The sequence below is a fragment of the Pristis pectinata genome, chromosome 1 (genome assembly GCF_009764475.1).
Source record: "Pristis pectinata isolate sPriPec2 chromosome 1, sPriPec2.1.pri, whole genome shotgun sequence".
Classification (NCBI taxonomy): domain Eukaryota; kingdom Metazoa; phylum Chordata; class Chondrichthyes; order Rhinopristiformes; family Pristidae; genus Pristis; species Pristis pectinata.
The window spans coordinates 68,253,617-68,280,392 of record NC_067405.1 but is presented as its reverse complement, the minus strand read 5'-3'; the positions used below and the strand labels follow the sequence as shown (position 1 = coordinate 68,280,392).

General features: G+C 41.4%; 1 protein-coding gene across 1 annotated transcript; it reads left to right on the top strand.

Moving 5' to 3' along the window:
* The first annotated feature begins 1,661 nt into the window (after positions 1-1,661).
* si:ch211-93g23.2 (uncharacterized protein LOC100005086 homolog) lies at positions 1,662-25,272 on the top strand. The gene is made up of 6 exons (XM_052026504.1): positions 1,662-2,003; positions 3,887-4,047; positions 5,476-5,689; positions 7,919-8,019; positions 14,294-14,431; positions 16,680-25,272. The coding sequence occupies exons 1-6, from the start codon at positions 1,893-1,895 to the stop codon at positions 16,768-16,770; spliced, it is 816 nt and encodes a 271-aa protein (XP_051882464.1). The 5' UTR covers positions 1,662-1,892; the 3' UTR covers positions 16,771-25,272.
* The last annotated feature ends 1,504 nt before the right edge of the window (positions 25,273-26,776 follow it).

The following is a 26,776-nucleotide window of genomic DNA, read 5'->3' as shown; positions in this document are numbered from 1 at the left end:
CCTTCATCAGGACTGGAAGGGAAGAGGGCAGGAGACGGAATAAAGAGGAAGGGGGAAGAGCACCCCTCTCCCCCACCGCTCCCCCTGCTGAGTTCCTCCAGTATTTTGTGTGCGTTGCTCCAGATTTCCAGCATCTGCAGTCTCTCTTGTGTCTCTGAAAATGCCCAGTTAGATGTCCCCATTTCAGCAATGTGCTCTTTACAAAAAAAACCCCAAAGGCCGCAATAGCCTGCTGCAGGTTCTACTGAGACTGTCCCATGAATGTCATGGTGTGAAGCTATCTATCCGCTCTATGTCAGCACAGGCAGAAAGGGCACTGATGTCAAATGATGTCAGGTAAACATCACTAGCACAAAAGTGCCCAGTGCAGTTTTGCGATTTTTAACTAGAAATGACCCCCAATGCTACCCATTTGGGGTAAAGTTAAAACAGGATCACATAGTATCCAAAACAAAATGGGTGCTGCACAAATTACCTTCTGGGCATATTATTTTGAATTCTAATAATGTTTCCCTACAAGTGTTGTGAATCGATTTTATTGGTGTAAGGCTTTGAACTTAAGGAGATGAACACAACTTCATCTATTCTCAATGCCATCCACTGGCACAAAGAAACATCAAGGAAACCTTGAAATGGAAAACAATAGGCTAGATGGTCTAATCTGCCTATAGGCAGTAAATGCTTGTATCACTTTTGTTTCTGGTTGGAAGGTGGCCACCAGCAGAATGCCTTAGCAACCGCCAAGTTGCTGACCTTATGACCACCTGCTAGCCAGTGAAGAAAATAGTTTCTGGTCCTCCACTATGCTGTTAGGAACTGGATCTTCCAACCCTCACCTCGTGAGTGGCCTCCCATCCCAGCCGTCCAGACTGCAAAGAATTTCAGGAGGACTAAGACTACTAAGTGATAGAAGGTCTCAGACTGAGGGGTTGGGGGAGGGGGGGCTTGGGGAGGTTTTGTGGTTCTCTTTGCCTGATTTTGGGATCCCTGGTCGGAACTTGTCTAAGTTGGTTTCAGCAGACACTGTTCACTTGTCAGGTAGTTTGAGTGGGAAAAAAAAAGATCCATCGGTTGGGTCCTCAAGTTATAGAATAAATAAGGTGGTGAAGAGGGCATTCTGACCTTAATCAGGTTGAGGGGGATTCCAGCCTTAGAGATTTAAGGGACTTCCTCCACCTGTCTCAGCTGTACGTCAACACCCACGGCTACAAAACCATTTCTATTCAATTATTTTAATCAGCTTCATACCCAAGAAAGTATCATGATAAGTTACATGATCAAGTAATAACCCTTGCAGTAGGTGTTGCAGGTGTCTTCCTTGTTTATAATGTAGTTGTTGAATTTGGTACATGAGAACATTCACTTCACTTAATTCTCTATAAAACGGTTTGACGTAGACCAAGGTTCTTTAAAAGTGCTTTATCATTTCAAGTCTTTCTGTGTACTTCTCTCTCACATTCCTAGCTTGCTGTGCCTTGGTACTAATGGCCTCAACAAGACTGGCCTTAGCCAGCTGAAACACCCTTTTGATAAACTCAGCAAACTGGCAATAATTTCCACAGGCGTCATTCTTGAGTTTAGACTTTTCTATTAATGATTACCCCATGTTGCTCTCTTCAGTTGCATGCTGGTGTGTATGCAGACATCAGGGAAATGAAGGAACCAACAGGCTGGAGAGCTCAGGTCCCGCCTCAGAGACTGATTAGCTTTTCACTAACGATCCAATAGTGAGAAGAGTGACTAAGAAATATAAACAGAAAATGCTGGAAATGCTCAGAAGTGTATGTGGAAAGAGAAATAGAGTTAACGTTTCAAGTGGAAGATCTTTCATCAGAATGGGGAATTAAACAAGCCAGCTGGAGAAGGATTCGGTTGCTTTATTCCACACAAACATGGCCACGCATTTTTTTGAGGAGAAGGAACATGCTACTCTGTATCAGAAATACAGACCCTTTGCATCTACTGAAATTAACGACCTCATCCTCAAGTACCTGGAGAAAAAGGTGAGAGAAGTAAACAAACATAGCAGACAGATGCCAGGAAATAAGATTACCATCTGACCACCGCAGTAAAAGGAAATAACTTTGAGTTCTGAGTTTTTACACACTAACAGAAGCCACAATCAATCTGGGACCATTTTTATCTGGATTTCTAAGTATGTGAATAGTTGGGCATCAATTTGTGTGAGTGTATGAAGCTGGTAGATGTTGAAGTCAAGAGTTAAAGCAATATTAAAGGTTTCCTCATGTTCACGCTGCTCCATCGGTTGCACTTTGAGCTGTGGGTCATGCCTTGTTACCCATGAGAGATCAGACTTTGTAGTTTACTCTTACAGATGGTGCACATAACTTTGTACCAAGGCATGAGGGGCAGATAATTAACTTTGTCATGAAAATAAAGTGAGACATTCTGAATTCTCCTAAAGGAACAGTACACTTTGAATGGCTCTACTATAAAGAATATCTAATTTTATAATTCCGTCATCGACATTTGACAATAGGCACCTATAATTTAAGACATGGGGAATGAACTGGTGGTTTGGATGATTGGAAAAATTCAACTTTGAGAGGTCAGAGCAAGATCTAGCATAAAACTTTACCACTTCATCAGTTGAGAGTGGCTGCTTTAGCTTCTGTGCCTCTCATTCTATTGACCAACTGCCCCCTAAAGTGGGGAAAGAGCCAACAATTTGGCCTTCAGCCGGTCACCAGTAAGTAACCTGTAGTGGAATGGGCTTTAGAATCTTATGGTGCCATCTTGTGGCTGAAAGGTGGAGTGGAAGAGACCCAGAAGTCTAAGAGGCACAGAGGAGAACTTTCATTGATTGACTTTAAAGGGACTTTGCCTTGTCCTCCATACGGCTTATTGAGTTGGATACCCACTCAATATTCTCAAAATGCCATTGGGTCCTAATGATATCAAAGAGGTCTGATTTTCAAATACAACTCTAAATACAACTCTAACATTCTCACATTTAATCATTTCACCACTGGCAGCCGTATTTTCAGCTATCAAGGGTCTTTGTTTCATAATTTACTTTACAAATCTCTGCACCAATCTAATTCTCTTTCCTCCTTTAAGATGTTCTTAGGAACCTACCTGTCCTAATAGGATCCTGGCCTTCATACATGGAGGCATAAATGCAGAAACCTATATGTAATGTTAGGCACATATAAAATATTGGTTAGGCAACAACTGGAATATTGTGTCCTGTTGGGATAGTCACAATGGTTCTCCTCATCGAAAAGGTTGAGAGGAAATTTGATTTTCCTTTCCAGTTCTGACAAAGGCTCTTCATCCTGAAACATTAATCATGTTTTTCTCTCCACAGATGCTGCCTAACCTATTGAGCATTTCCAGCATTTCCTGTTTTTATTTCAGATCTCCAGTGTGTGCAGTTTCATTTGGAGTACAAGATCATGATGAGTTTAGATCAATATTTTGACAAGAAACTGCTCCTAATCATGGATGGTTCAAAGATAGGGGACATAAATTTAAAGTGTGCTCTGCTGTACCTCTGAAACCATCTCTAGCTCTACAACCTCTAGGATATCTATATTTTCCAGTTCTAGCCTCTTCAGCATCATTGATTGTCGTCATTTTACCACTGTCAGAATTGCCTTCTGCTCACCAAACTATAAGCTCTGATGACATCTCAAAACTTCTCTACCTCTTTACTCTTCATACAATCTATCTCTCTTTCCAAATAGCTCCTTATATGGGTTAGTCTTTTTCCTGACAACACTGCTATGAAATACTTTGTGAAGTCATACGTTAAAGACACTACCAGTTATATATTGAGCACCTATAATAATTGGACATATTATTGAGTATAGATTTGCAGCAGAGTGGAAAGTGTTTGACTGAAATGTGTTTCCCTTTGCAGAAGGGGAAACCATTCAGCCTTGCAGTGGATGTGGGTTGTGGCTCAGGCCAGAGTTCCAGGGGACTGGCTCCTTTCTTTGACAAAGTGGTTGGAATTGATGTGAGTGAAGCTCAGATTGAAGAGGCCAAGAAGATGCGTGGACTTGATAATGTTTCGCATAGGTAATTACTTGATACACACGTGTTGAAAATTGTTGATTTAAACTGAAATTCCCCAAAGGCCATTGAGAGTGCAAACTGTAATGGAGGAGTGAACACTGCAAAACAGATGCAACGTCTGGTTGTATTGAGTTGATTATTGCAGCTAAAGAAGTAATACTCTTGGCCTCACAGACCATGTAACGTTAAGGGATTAGTTTGGGGGGGCAAGAAAGAGGGAAATTGTTTATCTCCTCCCTCAACATCCACTGGCTACTGGCAAATCTCACCCTTTTGGCCCCAGGATCTATCACTCTCTGCCCTTGCATAGTACCTATCCCCTAATAAGCCTTCTTTTATTTTTCTGATTCTGATCTCCTTATAAGTGGAGATGAGGTTGTTTGTTTTTAAAAGTCATTGTAACTTTTTGAGGTGCTGCTTGTGCTTCTTAGGGCTTATTTTATTCAGAGGTCACTTACTTGGGCTTTATTGTAATAGCTGGCTTCAACACACAGTAAAATGGTTATAGGAGTAAGGTGAAGGACAATGCTGCTCCAATTAATCAGCTGCACTGCCATCCATTTGAACATTTTGAATTATGAACCGAGCAGAGGTACTGGAAACGTGCAGGTCGCAGTTTGTGGTGGTGGCTCAAAGCCATTTTATGGGCAAGTTGCCCATTTTCAGCTTCTTTTAACTGGAATGCTACTTATTTTTCTTGCAAAACCTGCCAAAGCTGTCCTCTGCAATCCCGCCAGATACACCCTTGTGTGCAGAAGTTTTCTGCCCTTCCTCCACCAGCCAGCTGTTCCTGCTCTCCTCTTCCTCCTCCCTCTTGTTATATTCCATCAAAGCACTGGGTTATGCCAAAGGATGTGGGTTAACATACGAATGGAGATTCCCAGCTCAGCCCCAGCTACAGCACATCCCGTGGTATTGAAAGAATGCAATGTCTTCACTCCAGTGAATAAATACAGCTCTGTCCCAACTCAAATCACTGGCAAACCTACAGATCATTGATTCCCTTTATATTGCACAGTTGTGGGTTTTCTCCATATTGTTAAATGTGAGGAATCCATGCATAATTAACACATGGGTTTAATTGGATCCTAGTGGCCAGTTTGGCAGGGCTGGAGTCAATCTATGTTGTATAATATGGCACCAACTGCCTGCTCTGCATACTTCCAGTATGAGTACATATGCTACCAGGATTAACAATTTGCCAGATAGCATAAGCTGCACTAAAATTGTGCACTTTCGTCCATTTTGTAAATGAATTGTAAATTAACCTTTGCAGAGCCAAAACCTTGAAGCTACCCAACCTAATTTTGTAGCCAATTAATTTTTGCCAATAAACATTTCTTCATATTTGGAATCCAAGTAGAACACTTCCATAGAAACCTCCAGGATATTGAAATATTGTGTCTCTGTACATATCTTTGCACCCTACAGACAGGGTGTGGCAGAGAAGCTGGATTTCAAGGATGCTTCTGTTGACCTGGTGACAGCAGCAGCAGCAGCACATTGGTTTGATATGGAGAAGTTTATGAAGGAGGTTGACAGGGTTCTAAAACCGAAAGGCTGCGTGGCTCTCCACTGCTACCAACTTCCATTTGCCATACATTATAACAACTGCTCCGAGCATCTGACTCAGATTATGGAAGAGGTAAGAAGTCAACTGGTATTGCAACTAAAACAGGCAAGTGTCTGTGTATCTTGAAATTCTTCGAAAGCTTTTAAGGAGTGAATGATGTAGTGGTCAGATCTATTTCTCTTTCACATCTGGGTCTGAGTCTGAATCTTAAATTTCCAAACAGACAGAATGCTTTACCCCTCGGCATTGTGTAAAATTGATCTTTTTTCAATAAGTATTAAAGTAGTTGTGTTGATATTGTGAACGCACTTGATTAGGTTTGCAAACATTGTATTCTGATAACAAGGGACAGGTTCAACATAAGAAATAGGAGTGGGTGTAAACCAAATGACCCCTCGAACCTAGTCCACCATACAATAAGATCATGGCTGATCCAATATTGGCTTCAAGTCCACTTTCCTGCTCTCCACCCAGACTCAAATATAGTTCAAATGTCTGTCATTCTCCACTGTAAACGTATTCAAAGTCTCTGCCAGCACAGCTCACTGGGTTAGAGAACTCTAAAGACTTATGACTCCCTGAGAGAAGAATTTCCTCCTCATCTGCATCTGAAATGGGTTACTCTTTATTCTGAAAATATGACCCCCAGTTCTATTTTACCCACTGGAGAATAAATCCTCTCAGCACTGTGTTGTCAATCTCCCTCAAAATCTTGTGTGTCATCATCAGCTTTCATTCGTCTAAACTGCAATGGTTATAATTTCCTCCCCTCTTCATACATTAACTTCGTCATCCTAGGAATCAACCTAGTGAATCTTTTCTGCACAGCCTCCATTGCAAGCTCCTTAAATATTGGGCCTCAAATTGTATGCAGTACTCCAGGTACAGTCCCACCAGTGCCTTGTAAAGTTGGATCAAAACTTCTTTACTTCTATATTCAATATCTCTCACAAAAAAAAGCAAGCATTCTGTTACCCTTCCTAATTATTTGCTGTACCTGCATTCTAACGTTGTTCCAAGTACCAGGACCTCCACCCAGATCCCTTTTTACCAGAATATCTTATAAACTCATTCCTTTTTTCAAAATAAAAATAAAATTGCTTTTTCATTTCTTTCTTCTAAGAAGGATAACCACGCATGTTCCCATCTTATGCTCCATCTACCATCTTCTTATCCACTCACTAAACTTATTTATGTCCCTTTGCTAACTTTCTGTAACCTCCCCAAAACTTGCTAACCTATCTTTGTATCATCAGAAAACTTGGTTACAGTACATTCACTTCCCTCATGCATATCATTGATTGATCGTAAATATTTAAGGTCCCAGCACTGATCCCTGTGACTTCCCACTAGTTACTGATCCAAAAATCATACATTTATCCCAATTCTGTTTTTCATGAGTTATCCAATCCCCTGTCTGTGCCAGTATGTTACCCCAACCCCATGCACTTTATCTTGTGCAGTTACCTTTTATGTGACACCTTATCAAATACCTTTTGGAAACTCAATACACTACATCTATTGGTGTCCCTTTATCCATCTTGTTTTTGTTACATCCCCAAAGAATTCCAGCAAATATTTCAAACACTGTTTCCCTTTCATGAAATCATGTTGACTCTGCTTGATTGTCTTATGATTTTCTAAATGTCCTGCTCTTACCTCCTTAATCATTAATAATGATGATAATTAATGTTTACCTCAGTGTTGGAAATCAGTTTTTGATGATATCTGTAGACAAAGGGATGAATGCTAATTTTCATTTTGTCCACATATCATCCCTGGTTTATGAACACTTGACTTTTGGACACCCCTACATACAAACAAGCTCCCACAATCTTATTAAATTCAAAAGTCTGACACATGTTCATTACTACGAATGACAGAACTAGTTTCCTCTCTCTCCCCACTTTTATTTATTGTTCTTTATTGTTAGACTTATGTGATTTTGATACCATTCATTACAATACTGTGAAGGTATGTTTACCATGGTCAGTGATTTTTGTGCATTTTCAGACATAGGGACAAAATGGATATCTGTAAAAATGGAACCCATTCATAACTTGGGTACGCCTTGTGCTCTTTTAGAAATTCACTGAACACATGGCCTTATTGTAAAACTAACAAATAGACTCTGTTTGTTTTGTTTAAACTAAATTCCAGAAATCCTTCAGTCACATTTTTGCTACAGATTTCAAAATATGGGGTATGCTTTCTTGTCTCCAGGGGTTAAAGTAGTTATTAGTTTGACAATCGTTATTGACTGATACCGTGCATAATTTTTCTCACCTCAAATATTTGCAGATGTTCAAGACACTTGTACCCTATGAGAGTGAAAGAAGACAGATTGTTCGGAATAAATACAAAGAAATATTTGAAGCTATCACATTCTTTGACAAAGAGAGGTTAGACCAGATAATACTGAAAATTTCTTGAACTATGTCTTAAAAAAACCACAAGAGAGGAATCTTGACATTATTCCCAAATGGCCAAGCTCTCACTTTAAGATTATGACCCCTTGTTCTGGACTAACCCACAAGAGGAAGCAATTTCTCTTGATCCTCTTTCAGTCTGTTTAATCATGTTCAGCATTTTAATTAAAGAAGGAAAACAGAAAGCAGATAGCTATAGGCCACTTTGCCTAACATCTGTCATTGGCAAAATACTGGACTGCATTGTTCCAGAGGTAATAGCAGTGCAGAGTCAGTATGGTTTTCTGAAAATCATGTTTGGCAAAGCTGCTGGAGTTCTTTGAGGATGTAACAAATAGGGTCGATAACAGAAACCAATGGATGTCGTGTATTTAGATTTCCAGATGGCTTTTAGTATGGTGCTGCCTATAAAATAACTGCACAAGGTAAAAGGGCACAGGATTGGGAGTAATATAGCAACATGAATAAGGGATTGGCTAAATAACAGAAAATAGAGTCAGTTTAAATGAGTCAATTAGCAATTTAGTGGGGTACCACAGGGATCAATGCTAGGACCTCAGCTATTAATGACTGGAAGGAAAGGACTGAGTACACCTTAGCCAAGTTTACTGATGATGCATCGAAAGGTGAATTAGCAAGTTGTGAGTAGGACACAGATTCTGCAAGGAGATATATTTGGATTAAGTGAGTGGGCAAGAAATTTGGCATATGGAATGTCACATGGGAAAATTGAGATTATCCACTTCAGAGGGAGGAATGAACAAGCAAATTATTATTTAAATGGAACGAGTCCACAAAATGTTGCAGTATAAGGGAGCCTGAGGGTCCTGGTATTTGAAACAGAAAATGTAGAAGGATGAAGGGAAAGTGTATGAGATACAGGTACCAAACAGTTCAGAGGGTAGGACAAAGACCTTTATTGGAATAATTAAGTCTAGAGATAGCAATCGATACTGATGTTCACCATACAGAAGCTTTGCTTAAGTTAGCACCTGCTACTGAGACCAGTTTGAAGCCCCTCCTTTCCTGATATGGCATTCTATGAGTGGGCTAGAGGTGGGATAATATCTCAGAGGATCTGCTTCTGGTTATATCCTCGTGTAAGAAGCTGTCCTGCAGAATAAATAAAGATAATTATGAATAGAAGAACTTTTCAAACTTTATCTGGGCTGATTGGCATTGGATTTTAATTTTCTTTTGTCCCTCTCCTGAGAGATTGCCAGCTGTAGGTGGATGGGCACTATCCATATGGTAATACACAAAAAGTGCTGGAGGAACTCAGCAGGTCAGGCAGCATCCACGGAGGGAAATAAGCATTTCCCTCTGTGGATGCCTTTGGGCCGAGACCCTTGAAGTATTGTGTATTGCTACAGATTCCAGCATCTGCAGAATTTCTTGTGTCTCCACTATCCATATGGTGATGCACCAGGGAATCAGAGCTACATTAAGCCAGCTGTGTGGATAAAAAGATCTTTTCCTGTCCATGATTTTCACCTGCTCTTTTTCCAGTACGGTAAAACTGGATAATCCAGTACCCTCAGGACTTTGGTGTGCCAGACTAGCAGATTTTCTACGCTTTTAGATGTTATTCCTATTAATAGTTCAGCACACTTCAATTTAATTTTTTTTATATGTTACACAGTAGTGTAATAAATTTTTTAGTGATCCTGGTGAGTTTAAAGGGAGAGGGATATAGAGCCCAGTGAGTTTCAAATTGTTAAAACAAGCTGAGCTGAGTCAAAACAAGCACTCCAAACCCTGGCTCCTGTTGCAAACCTACTCACGTTCCAGTGTTTCCAACCTTGACACTGGCCATACATTTGGCCCATAAGCCAGACTGGCTCTGGCTCCACATCCTGGTCACATTTCACACCCCTGGTTCACACTGCAGACTAATGAGTGAGCCAGATTCAGAACCATCGGGATTTCCAAGCATTCGAATACTGTGTTATTGGAGTTTTACTGTAAATTGCATTTAAATGAGTCAGGGCTGACACCAGAGGAGATAGGTTATCCTGCCAATGGTAAAAACAAGTCGGTGCTTGAAGTCCCCAAGAACAAAGTCATTCAGGAGAGAGGCTGTGGGCAGAAACGAGACATGATAACTTGGGGAACTTCAGGATATGGCTCATTGGCAATGGCAGCAAACATTTTTTATGAGGTAAGGGGGTTGTAACTGGGTGAATGTCAAATGGAGGAGAATGCATCAGAGGTAGAATAAGGTGAGATATGGTGAAAAGGTCAAAAGCACCGCTGGCACAGTGCAAGTGGTGGAAGTAGGGAATTTCAGTAAGGAGGAAGATTCAACTTTCGTTCAAAGGTGGAATATCGCTCCAATCATCTACAGTAAGGTCATGGTTGGAAAGAGGCCTGTACACCAGAAATAGATGCTCTGCAGCACAATGCAAAGGATTTGTGATCAATCAGGGACTATTGTGAATGAGGTAAACAGAACAGGAAGAAGATTGGCAAAATTAGATCCCCACAAAGCAGCGAGATTGCAAAGGTACTGCTGTAGCATAATTATCAGGAGTTTAAAGATAGAATCCTAATTGAAATTCTAGGATATACAAAGTCAAATGCATACACAGATACTACCAGAAGTGTGAGAGGAACAAGTGCCTTGGTGAATTCTTTGGGGAATACCAAGAGAGGTCCAGAAGAGCATGGCTGTAGGCTTGTCTATTGGGGATTCAGGCTTGGAAGAACAGCAGCAGAGCTGGAGGTCAGAGTTATGATGGGTTGGGGGGAGTCGGTTAAGGACAATGGGAGGAGAAGGTTTAACTGTGCAATAGGAAGGGGAGGTGTCAGAAGTGGAGGTTTGGAGGAGAATGAGAAGGAAACAAAGAGATAGAAATAATAAACTTGATTTAGAGTGGCTGCTAGAACATGCACACAATTAGATACAATTTTCAGACTGGAAAGGCATGGCTGTGATCAAAAGAAACACCAGCAGCCTTGTTATGCATCTAACGGTGGTATCTCAAGAGTTCTATATCTAATTGACACAAGATTAGCCCACAGGGGTAAACCTTCACAGGGTCAACAAACCCACATATCACAAGCTCCCCACAAACCAAAGCTGCTAAGTGCCAACAAGTTATCCTCTTTTTGAAACTGTTGCTGGTTTTCTGGGTAAAAGCTTCAGTCCCTGGTCATTGTTCACATCCTGATGGCTTATTGAGAAAAGGCTCAGTCACCAGTTTGTAATGATTCCCTGAAGGTTTACTGCGTGTATGTCTTGATATGCTGATCACACATTTTAGTTTCTTCAGTCCTTATGGGAGGTATTTGGATATTATATATATATAATATCTGATATATATATATATATATATATATATATATATATATATATATATACACATACACACACACTCCTATTCATTCATTCATTCATTCATTCATTCATTCATTCATTTATTTATTTATTTATTTATTTATACTAAGGCTAACATTGAGATAGGGATGTAAGTAAAGGGAAAATTGGACCTAAGACCTACCAGTAAATACAAGAGTTCAAAGATCTAATTTCTGCTTATGAAATTCAATATTAGGAATAATTCACAGGATTGTACATTTTTATGATAGTCTTAAACTTAATTGTAAAATCTTTATTTTTAAAGCAGCAATGTCATCTGCTGTCATTTTGTTCAAACCAGGGTTTGACTCTATCAGAAAATAGCAACACTGGATTGCTAAAGGCTATTTCCACACTGCAATGTGATTTCCTCTTTTATTTTTGTTTTATATACAATTTGGGAAATATCGTTATTCTGTGAAAATTGTATAGTTCACACTATTCAATCAGTTATGGTATATGCTAACACATAGCATCTGGCATAGTCTGCATCCAGCAAGACCTTGACAACATTCAGGCATGAGCAAATATGTGGCAAGTAACATTTGTGCTGCTAAGGTGCAAGGCAATGACTCTCAGACGAGATAGTCTAACCACTTACCTTGATACTCATTCAATGATTTGACCATTGCAGAGACCTTCATGATCAACCTCCATGATCAATCGCCTGGGGATTGACATTGACCACAAATTCAGTGGGATAGTTACATAAATAATGTGGCTGCAACAGCCAGTTAGAGGCTGACTATCCTGTGGCAAGTGGCACCCCAAGACCTTTCCACAGGGTAATGGAAGATTGCTTCCTTTCACTGGGATCAACTGCAGATGGCCATGATGAATGACCACACACAGCCCTGGAACTGGAAGGTCCAGATGGTGACTGCACCTTTTTGGGCCATGAACTGCAGGGCCATGGTGGCTGGGTGTAGAGGGCATTGCTAGAGCACCAATGGTAGAAGTCCTGAGAGAGGACTGTGCTTTCTTGCTCCACGACGTCGTTGGAACTTCCCAGCACCAAGAATACAATAACTATGAGCTTCAGATCATACATTTGCCATTTGCCTTCAAAACCAGATGGCCTGGTCAGCTCCTGCATGATATCAGTCTGCTCCTGGAAACTTGATGTCAATTGATATCAGTCATCAGATGCATGGTGTTGAGTCTCTAATTATTTGAGCCAAGCATTAAGATGTCACATCTCCTGTTTAGAAGCAATTCAATCTGTAGACACTGGATTTTAAAAACACCTTTAGATCTGTGACAGTAGAGGCCAGTTTATTTCAAGATTTAACATCTATTTGTTCACTATTACTGTATTTGTTCAACATATTGAAATAATATACTAAATGAATCAATCTGTTGAATTATTTATTGAACCCAAAGTACATAATGAATTAATACAAGTATTAAATCAGCAGTTTGAAACATTGGTCTAATATTTCTGCTTAAAAAGCCAGCTGTTCTGTATGGAATTACAGACATTCAACTCTGTAACTGTATGGAGCTTCAGAATTCCTGTACAAGCAGGCATGAACGTGAAGTCCTGAATCCCTCACAGGTGATCCCCACTGTCAAAACCCCTGTGCTCCAATCCTGCATGGGATACAGCAGTGGAGTGTGTACTCCAGTGGCTCCCCAGGATTTATTCTGGGATATGTTCAATCAATTTTTGAATATTTATATATGTCCATATGCGTTTAATCTTTGTGGCAGCTGGTTCACCCTGGGGGATGTCACTGAATTGGCTCATGAAGTATTTCAGTGGACTCAGTGATCAGCAAAGCCCTGGGCTACTCAGAGCTCTGCTGAATCCATTCTTTATGTTAGGTTGTGCCAGGGACCTTCTCCAAGTAAAAGTGGTTTTAGCGAGTAGGTAACTGGTGACTGTGGGCAATGAGTAGCTGTGCAGAAATTCTAGGTCAAGATACAAAATTCACCAATGTACTAAACCGATGTGTTCAACCATTTCTTACTGAACAACAAGCTGAACCAATACAAGTATTGAACCAGCTGCATTTAAATAACAAAGTTCAAAGGTTATTGAAGACAACAGAGGAAATATGAACTGGAAACAGGTAGGTGGGGATAGGATTGGATGGAGATGGTTAATGCGGGAGAGTAAGTTTTTTGCTAAGAACCTCTTTTTCCTTTTCGAGAAGGCACAAATTTCAAAATTAAGTATGTTAAGAGAGGTGTCAAAATATGTAGACAACATCAAAATAATTGTAGAAGACCCAATGAAACTGAAGGAAGAAATTGATGAGATGGGAAAATGGACCAAGACATGGCAGATAGAATTCAGTGTCATTAAACATAATGTACTTTAATTTACTAAATTAACAGCATTAACTCACTGTGCATGGCAGAGGGATCAGTGGTTTGATAGAACAGAGGTATCTGGAAAACAGTTTCACAAGACATTAAAAGCAAGATCTCAGGTTGCTAATGCTTTAAAAAGAAGTACAAATTCTGTCTAGCACAAGATGTAATATATTGTAGCGGTTGCTACCGCGGAATAAAACAAGACTCTACTCGGAGGATTGCCAAACAGAACTGGTTTATTTTCCCGCCTTGTGTGGGCCCTTTAAGGGAGAAAAACTCTCGCCCAAAAAAACCGGCAATGACGTAAGTCCTACGTCATCAGGACTTTCCCGCGCGCGGGTTCTCCCCGTCGCTCGGAAAGACGAGGCCCGCCGCCATCTTGGGCCTCGTCGCTCCGACGCCGCGCGACCCGACTGCCGAGCCGGTTTGCCCGACTAGACGGTGAGTCGCCACAATATGTTATTTAAATATATTAACTCCCATCTCTGTGCAGATGCTATCCAGCATGCTGGGTTTTCACATTTTCTGGTTTTGTATTTGAAATCTGCTTTTTCTTTTTCACAGAGTTGATAATATTCTAATCAAGCAAGAAGTATCTATCTCATGGGCCATGGGTTTTATTGAATCCTTATCTTACTACCAAACATTCCTGAAGAAAGATCCAGAAGCAGCTAAATCCTTACTTGAAAGAACAGAGCAAAAGTAAGAACAATAATTGATGTGAAAAGTTAGTTTATCAAGTCTGGGGTCAAGTGAAAGCTGAATAAAAGCAACAACCTGGTGTTGGTTAGGCTGTTGGAAGAAAGTAACTAGAATGATATCAGGATCCTGGCATCATTGGCAAAGCCAGACTCCAACCACTTTCATTGGCAGAAGGATCAAAATTCAGTGGATGCCGAAATAAGGCAACAGGCAAAGTTGATATGATCTAAAATGCACTCCCTGAAAACATGGTGGAAGAATGTTTGATTGTGTCTTACAAAAAGAAATTTGATGTACTTGATGGGATTAAAATTTCAGGTCAATAGGGAAAGAAATGAGAAATGGAACTGACTGTATTGCCCTAAAGCTGATGGGCTCAGTGTCCCGAATGGACTCCTCTATTTTAAGGATTCCCTGATACTGCAGGCATTGTTATTCTCCATTGAAGTCAATAGCCAGGGCAACTACAACAGAAGATTTTTAACTTATTCTATAAAAAGGTTTTATTCCAATAAGCTAATGCTGTGATGTTCCAAGATATGAATAATTCTTTTCTTCCCCTGTCGATCTTATTGAATATTGGAAGCAAACATTACACAATGTCTTAGTCTACATTCCTTTATCAAGGACTTTTCGATGCCTTTATCCCTTCCCTTTTCACAATACAAAAGTAGAGCAAAGCTCACTGAGAAAGCCATCTCCCCAAAATAAATCTGCCCTTGCAGAGTTGATGAAAAATTGCAGCAAACCTTCAAAGTCAGTTATCCCCTTTATTTCACAAGGTTTGAATAATAGGAATTTATGCTGCAATTCTTCAGGGCTTCAGTGAGACCACACCTGGGGCCTCTACATCTTTTTGCTCTATTTACAAAAACATAAGTGCTTTAAAGAGGATACCTTGGATGAGAAGGCAGAGAGATTGAATAAGATGGCTCTCCACTATATGGAGTTTAGAAGAATGAAAGGTGATCTCATTCATATGTACAAATGTTTCATGGGGTTTGACAAAGGAGATGTGGTGTTGATATTTTCCCTGGCTGGTGTGTCTTGAGCCCAAGGTTCACAGTCTCAAATTAAAGGGTCAGCCATTCAAGGCAGATGAGAAGACAGTTCACTCAGAGGGTAGTGAATCTGTGGAATTCTTTATCCGAGAGAGATCTGGAGGGTCATACATTGAGTATATTTGAAACAGAGATAAATAGATATTTAAATATTAAGGAGTCAAAGGATATGGAGCTAGTGAAGGAAAGTGGCACTGGGGTAAAAGATGAGCCATAATCATATTGAATGGCTGAGTAGGCATGAGGAGCTTACTGCTTCTATTTCCTATGCTTATGTTCCGAATCTTTGGAATTCTGTATGGATGCTGGATAATGAACATTCAAATCTTAAACAGATTTGTGGGATAATATGGAATTAAGGAAGAACCGGGCAAAAAGTGAAAGTCAGCCATCATTTTGGCAAATGGCAGAGAGGCTCAAGGCTCTTCTAGCCTCCTACTCTCAATTCTTGGTGCAGGTCTTGCTGGAGAGGGTCATCACACCATGAGTAATGCAAGACATTTTACTGCACACTTCAGCTCAAATGTAATTTGTACCATGAGTTGCTAGAAATGTAATCTGATAACAGTTTCGTGGGGCAATCAGGGAATTCAATGAATATTGAGACCAACAGTGTAGGTAAGACTTAAGAAAGAAGGAAATTAGGTTTAAAAAAAAAGTAACAGAGTCAACTTAGGTATAGAACTCGTAAAAAAGACAGGGAAAAGGAATATTCCACTAAATGAGAGAGAAAAGGAACAGTAAGGAAACCTTTAAACAGATTCTTCAGGAACAACAATTAACCTCATGGAGTATTTGTTGCTATTCTGGATCAGAGCTGTTAGAACTCTTAATTGACTGGCTTAACTTTCTGTGCTGAGTTCAATGATTATTTATGTGCCACTGCAGTAAGCCTCATAACTACTGGAGACTGAGGGAAAGATTCCATTTGTACAAATTAAACAATGGAATGATGTAAATAAATCAACTAGCAGGTCTGGCCTATGTCTGAATGTCCTGCATTTGATGGGCAATTTGTTCCTTTCAAACAGGCCATATTGTTAACACATTTTTTAGCATAATCTGGCATCCATTGTCCCTATTGCACCAGGTGCTGGAAGTGTTTTACCATACACTTCGATGTGTTCACATATTACATGATGTGTAACGGATATCCAACTCATTAGACTTTGATTTGTATTTTTCAGACTTCTGAAAGCTATGGGAGTTTCTTCGGGTGATACTGTGGTGGAAATCAGAATGAATTCTTTCTGTCTGCTGGCCAGCAAACCAGAGTGAGAGCCACAAACGTGGATTTGCTGTTCTCAGGCCATTCGTGTCAAAAGATAATCCCAGTTCCCTTGAACATTTCACAAACAAGCCTTGGTAGATCCTAGTGTGAGCACAGACAACATTCACGATGCATTAAATGGATATGGGAAGAAATCAAAGTGGGGGTGATGTTCATCTTCAGCACAAGGCACAAACAGGCAATATTGGATCGATCAACTGTCACAAATTCCAGCTCATTCACTTGTCCATTGCGAAGGAAGAAGAAAGGAGTTTCAACTCCCCCAAGTGTTAAGATTTTGGTGTGACACATACTGCATATTTCTGGTTCTTTACAAAGGCCAAGTGGCTTGCAATTCAAGGTACATTTGTGAACAGATACAGTATAAGACAGGGTTTTCCAATCTGTTAGGATTTTGTTGTAATTTTAACTACCCACTGAGGAAGGGCACTCCACAGTCCCAGTGGAAATGCCGCAGGTTAGGAGGAGAGCTGGAGGGCACGCCAGAACCTAGCAAGGAGGCTTAATCTTGGTTGCTCCAAGATTCCCGCACCTGCCACAAAATCCTCCAATAAAATAACCCAATATGCAATCAAAATCTATCCATGAGCCTCTTTCTGGATGTTTCTATTTGTGGAATATTCAGCCCATGAGAATTATGCAGATTGGCAATATGCACCCCCCCACCCCCCCAATCATACCTATTGCCCTCCCCCTTTCCTGCATGTTTGCCTCTTCTCTCCCTGCTTGATTTTTTCCATCACCCACACCTCTCAATCCTCACACAAATCTCAACTTCACCTTCTCGCCCCACCTCATCCTTGACCTTCTTCCACACTATCCAATCCCCATTTTGACCTTGTTAGAAGGGAACATGTGGTGCAATTTGACAGTTGGTTGATCCCAAGCCGTTGATCTTTTCACCCTGCCAAATTTGAACATTACCCCATATATGTTATTTCACAATTCACAGAATTTGAAGTTGAAAGCTGATTGTATTCACCTTGATACTTAATGCTCTTTCGCTGTTAAATGACTGACATGTTCAGGAATCAAAACAGGAATCAAAACTTCAAAAAAATGATTATGCTGCTCTTAAGAGAATGCTCTCTGCACATGCCTGATACATATTTATGTTCTGTAATTTGATCTTTTATTGTATAATTTATAATTTGAGAGTTTTTGTTCTTATAGCAGTTGAGTGGACTTTGTTTTCTGTGGCTTCCTTTCTGTCCTCCCATCACCATTACCTCATTTGATTTAAACCCATTGCTTGAACCTTTGACTGGATGATTTGCTACATTGCCTTTTATGAATAGACACATCAATGATTGAACCAGGCTCTTAAAGGATCAGAAGGCAATTATTCTCTCAAGCCTGTTAGATCACAGCATGCCTGTACTTTAACCCCATTTACCCATCTTTGCCTTTATCCTGTGATACACTAACCCAGAGATCTCCAACCCAAGTAGTAAGAGCCATTTTTTCACACTTATATTTGATCATAGGTGCAGTGTATTGAGAGCTTCAATGTATGTTATCTCCGTTTCCCAGGACAGAGAACTAGTATTTTCTAGATCAGGGACACATAGCAATCTTTTCAGGGAAGGCCAAATTTACAATCCAAACCACTTCTAAGGCCCACTCATATTTTAGCTGTGCATAACCAGCTACTAATAATTTTACTCATGCTTAGGGCCACAAATGCCACAGTTCCTCTAACTCCATGTAGTCACTGCTCCAGTCACTGAACTCGCACTGTTCTCTTTGCCACATCTACAGCGCTCCTCTCTACTCAACCTATGATTTCCTCATCTCCCATAAAAGAGAAACTGCTGAAAATGATTATTAAGTCAGATAGTATCAGTGGGGAGAGAAACAGTCAACTTCTCAGGTTGATTAGAAATTTCAATTTAGGTTTCTCCTAGTTAAAAAAAGGAGTGAGGTTCCTGTAATAAACACTCAGAGTGACTCCTGCGGACTGAACAGAGGTGCTCTGCAAAACATTAATTGATTCTGTGTTTGGTTTCTCCATTGTGAACACCAAATGCAGTACACTATACTGAAAGAACTTCAGTTGAATCACTGCTTCATCTGGAAAGACTGTTAGGGTCCCTGGCTGGTGGGGAGGGAAGAGGAGAAAAGACAGGTGTTGCAACTCCTGTGGTTGTATGGGAAAGTGCCATCAGATGGCGAGTGATTGGTGGGAACGACCATGACTGATTGTGATCTAATTCTAACTGTTATTACTGCTGTTACATTAACTCATTTGGTGTCACCTATTGGAGATATTCTCTTTGTTCGTCTCATTTCTCCTCCACCTTCTCTGCTACTGAAAGCTAACTTGGTTTCTCTCTTTCCCAGTTCTGATGAAGGGTCCTGGACTTGAAATGTTGACTGTTTCTCTTTCCACAGATGCTGTCTGACCTGCTGAGTGTTTCCAGCAATTTCCACCAGTGCTGTCCCCATTGTTATAGTGTGGCAGACCTTTTCCCACAACTACTACATCCCAGCGTTTTAAAATGATAGACCTGTGCCCAGAACTCCAATACCTGTGTTATATAGTGGTCGACCTGTGTCCACCAGTACAGTACATCTGCATCTAGAGCTGAATAAGGACTTGGATCTGTATTTGAGTCCAGCTTGGGCTATGAGTCTCTATTCCCTGGGTATCACTGCTCTGGTCCTTGATTCCAGGCCTAATTAACAGATCAAGGTAATTTTGTGTAGCCTTCTCAAATGCTAGCCACTCTAGAAAGTTACACTTTAAGCAGATTTTAGAAATTCAGCACATTGAAACATTACAAATATTTTCTTTTTAAATTTGGTATGTAAAATAATTTTAGATCACTTCTACAAACTGTGACCTGCTATGAAATTATATAAGTGAAGGTCGTGGTAACGAGTTCATTTTGCATTGAAGCTAAGATATACTTAATGAGAAAAGGTCATTTAGAGAATTGACCTGGAGGTGTATTGAGAGCAGAATTGGTGCAGTGAACTGATATTCCACAGGAAACCTAGAAATTCATTTGGTGGTAGTCTAACTCAGCCGCTTTATCATAGTTTCCCTTCCATCTTTCTGTTGCCCCACTGCCTCTAGTCAGTACATCAGATCCTGCCTTCTGTCCCACTGACCAAGTTCACACCTGGATAGGGTCAGGTAACAGGATGCTAACATCTTCCAAAACCCAGAGGATTGCAGCTGAAAGCAGGCAGGCAGGAACTGAGCATTTCTCTCCAGCTGTTCTGAAGCCACAGGGCTGGACAACCTTGGAGCAGCGGAAGGGGAGAGGTAAAACATTGCAGTTGTGCGTGAGTATTCATGCATGTATTTGAACAAATGGTCTGTCCTGCAGTTTCTGTTCTTTCATATAATCACAGATTTTATTTGCTTGTATCACTTTCCAGTTTTTCCCATTCTTAGGTGCTGGGTGGCAAGATGCCTTTCAATTTGCTTGATATACAGGAAAACATGAATTATAGAACATAAAACATTACACCGCAGTACAGACCCTTCAGCCCACGATGTTGTGTCGACATTTTATCCTGCTCTAAGATCTATCTAACCCTTCTCTCCCACATAGCCCTCCATTTTTCTATCATTCATGTGGCTATCTAAGAGTCTCTGAAATGTCCCTACTGTATATGCCCCCACAACCTCTGCCGGCAGTGTGTTCCACACACCCACCACTCTCTATGTAAAATAACTTACCTCTGACATCCCCCTTATACCTTCCTCCAATCACCTTAAAATTAGGCCCCCTCATGTTAGCCATTTTCACCCTGGGAAAAAGTCGCTGATTGTCCACTCGATCTATGCCTCTTATCATCTTGTACACCTCTGTCAAGTCACCTCTCATCCTCCTCCTCTCCAAAGAGAAAAGCCCTAGCTCACTCAACCTATCCTCATAAGACATGCTCTCCAATCCAAGCAGCATCCTGGTAAATCTCCTCTGCACCCTCTCTAAAGCTTCCACATCCTTCCTATAATGAGACAACCAGAACTGAACACAATACTCCAAGTGTGGTCTAACCAGGGTTCTCTAGAGCTGCAACATTACCTCATGGCTCTTGAGCTCAATACCCCGGCCAATGAAGGCCAACACACCATACGCCTTCTTAACAACCCTATCAACCTGTGCGGCAATCTTGAGGGATCTATGGACGTGGACCCCAACATCCCTCTGTTCCTCCACACTGCTAAGAATCCTGCTATTAACCTTGTATTCTGCCTTCAAATTCGATCTTCCAAAGTGTATCATTTCACACTTTTCTGGGTTGAACTCTATCTGCCACTTCTCAGCCCAGGTCTGCATCCTATCAATGTCCTGTTGTAATCTACAGCAACCTTCTACACTATCCACAACACCACCAACCTTCGTGTCATCAGCAAACTTGCTAACCCACCCTTCCACATCCTCATCCAAGTCATTTATAAAAATCACAAAGAGCAGCGGTCCCAGACCAGATCCCTGTGGAACACCACTGGTCACCGACCTCCAGACAGAGTATGCTCCGTCTACCACCACCCTCTGTCTTCAATGGGCGAGCCAATTCTGAATCCACACAGTCAAGTTTCCGTGGATCTCATGCCTCCTAACTTTCTGAATGAGCCTTCCATGAGGAACCTTGTCAAACGCCTTACTAAAATCCATGTACACCACATCCACTGCTCTACCTTCATCAATGTGCTTTGTCACATCCACAAAGAATTCAATCAGGCTCATGAGGCACGACCTGCCCCTCACAAAGCCATGCTTACTGTTCCTAATCAGGCTATGCTTCTCCAAATGGCCATAAATCCTGTCTCTGAGAATCTTCTCCAGTAATTTGCCCACCACTGAAGTAAGACTCACTGGTCTGTAATTCCCAGGGTTATCCCTACTCCCTTTCTTAAACAAAGGAACAACATTTGCCACCCTCCACTCATCTGGCACCACTCCTGTGGCCAATGAGGACGCAAAGATCATCACCAAAGGTGCAGCAACCTATTCCCTCATTTCCCATAATAACCTTGGATATATCCCGTCTGGCCCCAATGACTTATCTATCCTAATGCTTTTCAGAAGTTCCAGCACATCCTCTTTCCTCATGTCGACATGCCCTAGCTTATCAGCCTGTTGTATGCCATCCTCATAAATGTCAAGGTCTCTCTCACTAGTGAATACTGAAGCAAAGTATTCATTAAAATAACCTCCCCTATATTTATCCCTGATCGGTCCTACCCTCACTCTAGTCATTGTCCTATTCTTCACATACGTGTAGAACGCCTTGGGGTTTTCCTTGATCCTACTCGCCAAGGCCTTCTCATGCCCCCTTCTAGTTCTCCTAAGTCCATTCTTAAGCTCCCTCCTGGCTACCTTGTAACTCTCCAGAGCCCTGTCTGATCCATGCTTTCTAAACCTTAGGTAAGCTTCTTTCTTCCTCTTGACAAGATGTCCTACATCTTTTGTCAACCACAGTTCCATCACTCTACCATCCTTACCCTGCCTCAATGGGACAAACCTGTCCAGAAGCCCATGCAAATGCTCCCTAAACAACCTCCACATTTTGCTGTGCACTTCCCCAAGAACATCTGTTCCTAATTTACGCTCCCAAGTTCCTGCCTGATGCATCATAATTCCCCCTCCCCCAATTAAATACTTTCCCGTATCATCTGCTCCTATCCCTCTCTGGTAAAGGTCAAGGAGTTATGGTCACTGTCTCCAAAATGCTCTCCCACCAAGAGATCTGAAACCTGATCAGGCTCATTGTCTAGTACCAGGTCCAGTACGGCCTCTCCTCCAGTCAGCCTGTCCACATACTGTGCCAGGAGTCCTTTCTGGACACACCTAACAAACACTGTCCCATCTATCCTCTTTACACTAAGGAGGTGCCAATCAATATTAGGGAAGTTGAAATCACCTATGACAACAACCCTGTTACTTTTGCACCTCTCCAAAATCTGCCTCCCGATCTGCTCCTCAGTGTCTCTGCTGCTATTGGGGGGTCTGTAGAATACTCCCAATAGAGTGATCGCTCCCTTCCTGTTTCTAACTTCCACCCACACTGACTCAGTGGACAATCCCTCCAGGACATCCTCCTTTTCTACAGCTGTGATACTGTCCCTGATCAGCAAAGTGAGTTCCACAACTTCTTTTACCTCCACCCTGTCACTTTTGAAACATCTGAACCCTGGAATATCCAGCAGCCATTCCTGCCCTTGTGACAGCCAAGTCTCTGTAATGGCCACCACGTCGTAGTTCCATGTACTTACCCATGCTCTAAGTTCATCAGCCTTGTTCCTGATACTTCTTGCATTAAAGTAGACACACTTCAGCCCATCCAACTGACTGCAATTTTGCCCTTTCAACTGCCCATCCTTCCTCACAGTCTTTCTATACCCACTGCATCTACTTGTACACTAAATGCACCAACCTCTGACCTATCACTCTGGTTCCCATCCCCCTGCCGAACTAGTTTAAACCCTCTCCAACAGCTCCAGTAAACCTGCCCACAAGAATATTGGTTCCCCCTCCTGTTCAGGTGTAACCCATTCCTTTTGTACAGGTTGTACCTTCCCCAGAAGAGATCCCAATGATCCACAAATCTGAAACCCTTCCCCCTGCACCAACTCCTCAGCCACGCATTCATCTGCCAATTCAACCTATTCTTACCTTCACTGGTGCGTGGCACAGGCAGCAATCCGAAGATTACTACCTTTGAGGCCCTGCTTTTCAGCTACCTATCTAGCTCCCTATATTCCCTCTTCAGGACCTTATCTCTTTTCCTACCTATGTCGTTGGTACCAATATGTACCACGACCTCTGGCTGTTCGCCCTCCCCCTTCAGAATGCTGTGGACCTGATCAGAGATATCCCTAACCCTGGTATCCAGGAGGCAACATACCATGTGGGAGTCTCTTTCACGGCTACAGAATCTCCTGTCTGCACCCCTCCCCCTTACTATTGAATCCCCTATCACTACCATTCTCCTCTTCTCCCCCTTCTTCTGTGCCACACAATCAGGCTCAGTGCCACAGACCTGGGCACTGCGGCTTTCCTCTGGTAGCTCATCCCCTCAACAGTATCCAAAGCGGTATACCTGTTATTGATGGTATAGATGGGGTTACATGAAGAAGGATGTGTGGTTACTCATGTAGATCTTAAACACTGGATCTGTTAAATACAACTTCATTAGGAAATTATGCGTCTGGCTGCTTCCATTGACCCAGCAGAATGTTCTGCCCCATCTTGTGATGTTCTTTCATTCTTGTGTCAAGGAAGCAACACAATGTGTCCCACATATCAGTAGTTGCAGAAATGCCTTTGGGTTTCCTGACTACCCCCACAACCACTGCATTTCTGTACCTTGTATTGCCTTCCTCTGTAGTACGTTATGCTGCAGCATTGTTGGTTCACTCTGTACACATTCCTGGATGATCCCTGCATTGTGTTCTCTTTCTACAAGCTGGACTCCACAATTGCACTGAACTATCCCTTGTTGCAGAAAACTTGATCCAGGAAATTTTCAGTCTACCATATGGTGTGCAATGTCTCCTGCCACTCATTAAGTTTAACTGCAGCATCCTGAAGTTGTAACTAGCAGTTATCAGGTTTATTCCTCTCCACATTATTAAATAAAAACTTATTTATTTAATAAGTTACCTAGAGCCTAGCACTGTTCTCAGGAGAGCACTTAAAAAAAAACCTTGAGCATATTTTCTACTCAAACAAGCCTGATAACTTCTTACTGCCTGATGGCATTTCATGTGCTAAAGTTTCAAGAATGCACTTCATGCAGAATTTACAATTAAGTGTTCTCATGTTCACGTATGAATTAGGATCTGAACCTCTATCTTGACAACAATGCAGTATAATAAAACTTACAACCCATTTGCAATCTTCAATCACCATTTATTCTGCAGTCCATCCTTGAATTCTGAATTCCCAACTTATGGATTCCCGGAGATACGAACAAGCTCCCACAATATTATTAAATTCAAAAGTCCGACATATGTACGTATGTTGCTCCTATATATGGCAGAACTAGTTTCCTCACTCCACTTTCAGTAATTGTTCTTTCTTTTCAGTCTTTGGTGCTATTCATTACAACACTATGGATGGATGGTTACCATATCGAGTGATTTTTCTACAGTGTCCAACAAAATTGACATAAGGATGTCTGTAAAAATGGAATCCATTCGTAATGCAGGAACAGGCTGTACATTGGAAGTCTGTTGATTTGAGAGTCAGTATCAATTAGAAAGAAAGTGGGATCACTCACTCCTTTTTTCCTGATAGTCTTCAATATGCATTTAATTATGACAGATTGTACAATGGCTACTTGCACCAATTGAATGAGATGGGAATATTGACCAGCAACTGAGGACTAGAAATTAGGGGGCTCCAATTTTGATTTTCTGCCCTGCATCGCAGGAACCACGTTAATTAACATCAGAAGCCGTTTGCTGCTGAAACTTTCATTCGTTATGTTCAGCCTATTCCAGATTTCTTTAGCTGGCTTTCCATTCTCAACCCATCATAAGCTCAAGCTCATCTAAAACTCTGCTGGTCCAGAACCATGAATGGACATCAATGGTTAATTATTGCCAGCATGCCAATAAATTACATTGTTCATGTGCGGATATTTAAAGGTGTGCAGGTTTAATTGATTGGTCTTTCATGCTGTAAGACCCTTAATTGTGTAACTTCGATTATAGTAAGACAGGTTCAACTGCTCGTTGCTACAAGAACATGATACTTGTACTCCTAGGACCTCTTCTACAACACTCCTCAGGTCCCTACCATTCACTGTGAAAGTCCTACCCTCATTTGTCTTCCCAAAATGCAACACCTCGTACTTATCTGAATTAAACTCTATCTGCCATTCCTCGGCCCACTTACCCAGCTGATCAAGATCCCTCTGTAATTCCCGATAACCATCTTCACTGTCTACAACATCACTTATTTTAGTGTCATCTGCAAACTTACTAACCATGCCTTGTACATTCTCATCCAAATCATTGATATAGATGACAATTAGCAATGAGCCTAGCAGCAACCCCTGGAAAACACCACTAGTGATTAGTCACTAGTCAGTGGTTGTTTTTTGGCCTCCAGTCCATAAAACAATCTTCCACCATCACCCTCTGCTTCCTACCATCAAGCCAATTGTGTATCCAATTAGCCAGCTCTCCCTGGATCCCATGTGATCTAACTTTCCATAGCAGCCTACCATGTGGTGCCTTATCAAAGGCCTTACTGAAGTCCATTTAGACTATGTTTACTGCCCTGCCCTCATCAACCTTCTTGGTTACTCAATCAAATTCATGAGACATGATCTCCTACCCACAAAGCCTTGCTGACTATCCCTAATCAACCCCTGTCTTTCCAAATGCACGTATTCCTCAGAATCCCCTCCAGTAACTTCCCTACCACAGATGTTGGGCTTACTAGTCTATAGTTCCCAAGTTTTTCTTTGTAGCCCTTGTTAAATACAGGCACAATATCAGCCACCCTCCAGTCTTACGACACTTCACCCACCACTAATGATAATGTATTTTTCTCATCCAGGGCTCTCACAATTTCTTCTCTAGCTTCCCACAATGTTCTTGGGTATACCTGATCAGGCCCTGGAGACTTATCTACCTTCATACACCTTATGACATCCAGCACCTCCTCTACTCCCCAAGACATCCTCATTAACTATCTCCAGTTTTGAAGTCTTCATAACTTTCTCCATGGTAAAAACAGAGGAGAAAGTTATGAAGACTTCAGAACTTCTCCTGCGGCTCCACACATAGATGTCCACTTTGGTCTTTGAGGGGCCTTATTCTCTCCCTAATTACTATACATAAAATCTCTTTGGATTCTCCTTAATCTTCTCTGCCAAAGCTATCTCATGCCCCCCTTTTGCCCTTCTGATTTCCCTCTCCTACTGCATCCCCTGTACTCCTCCAAAGATTCACTTGATCCCAGCTGCTTGTATCTGCCTCCTTTTTCCTGGCCAGACCCTCAATATACCTCATCA

Excerpts from the sequence above, each read along its gene's own strand:
- si:ch211-93g23.2 (XM_052026504.1), top strand. The coding sequence starts at position 1,893 with ATGGCCACGCATTTTTTTGAGGAGAAGGAACATGCTACTCTGTATCAG. Across the intron at positions 4,048-5,475 it reads CTTGATAATGTTTCGCATAG|ACAGGGTGTGGCAGAGAAGC; the intron begins GTAATTACTTGA and ends TGCACCCTACAG. Across the intron at positions 14,432-16,679 it reads CTTGAAAGAACAGAGCAAAA|ACTTCTGAAAGCTATGGGAG; the intron begins GTAAGAACAATA and ends TGTATTTTTCAG.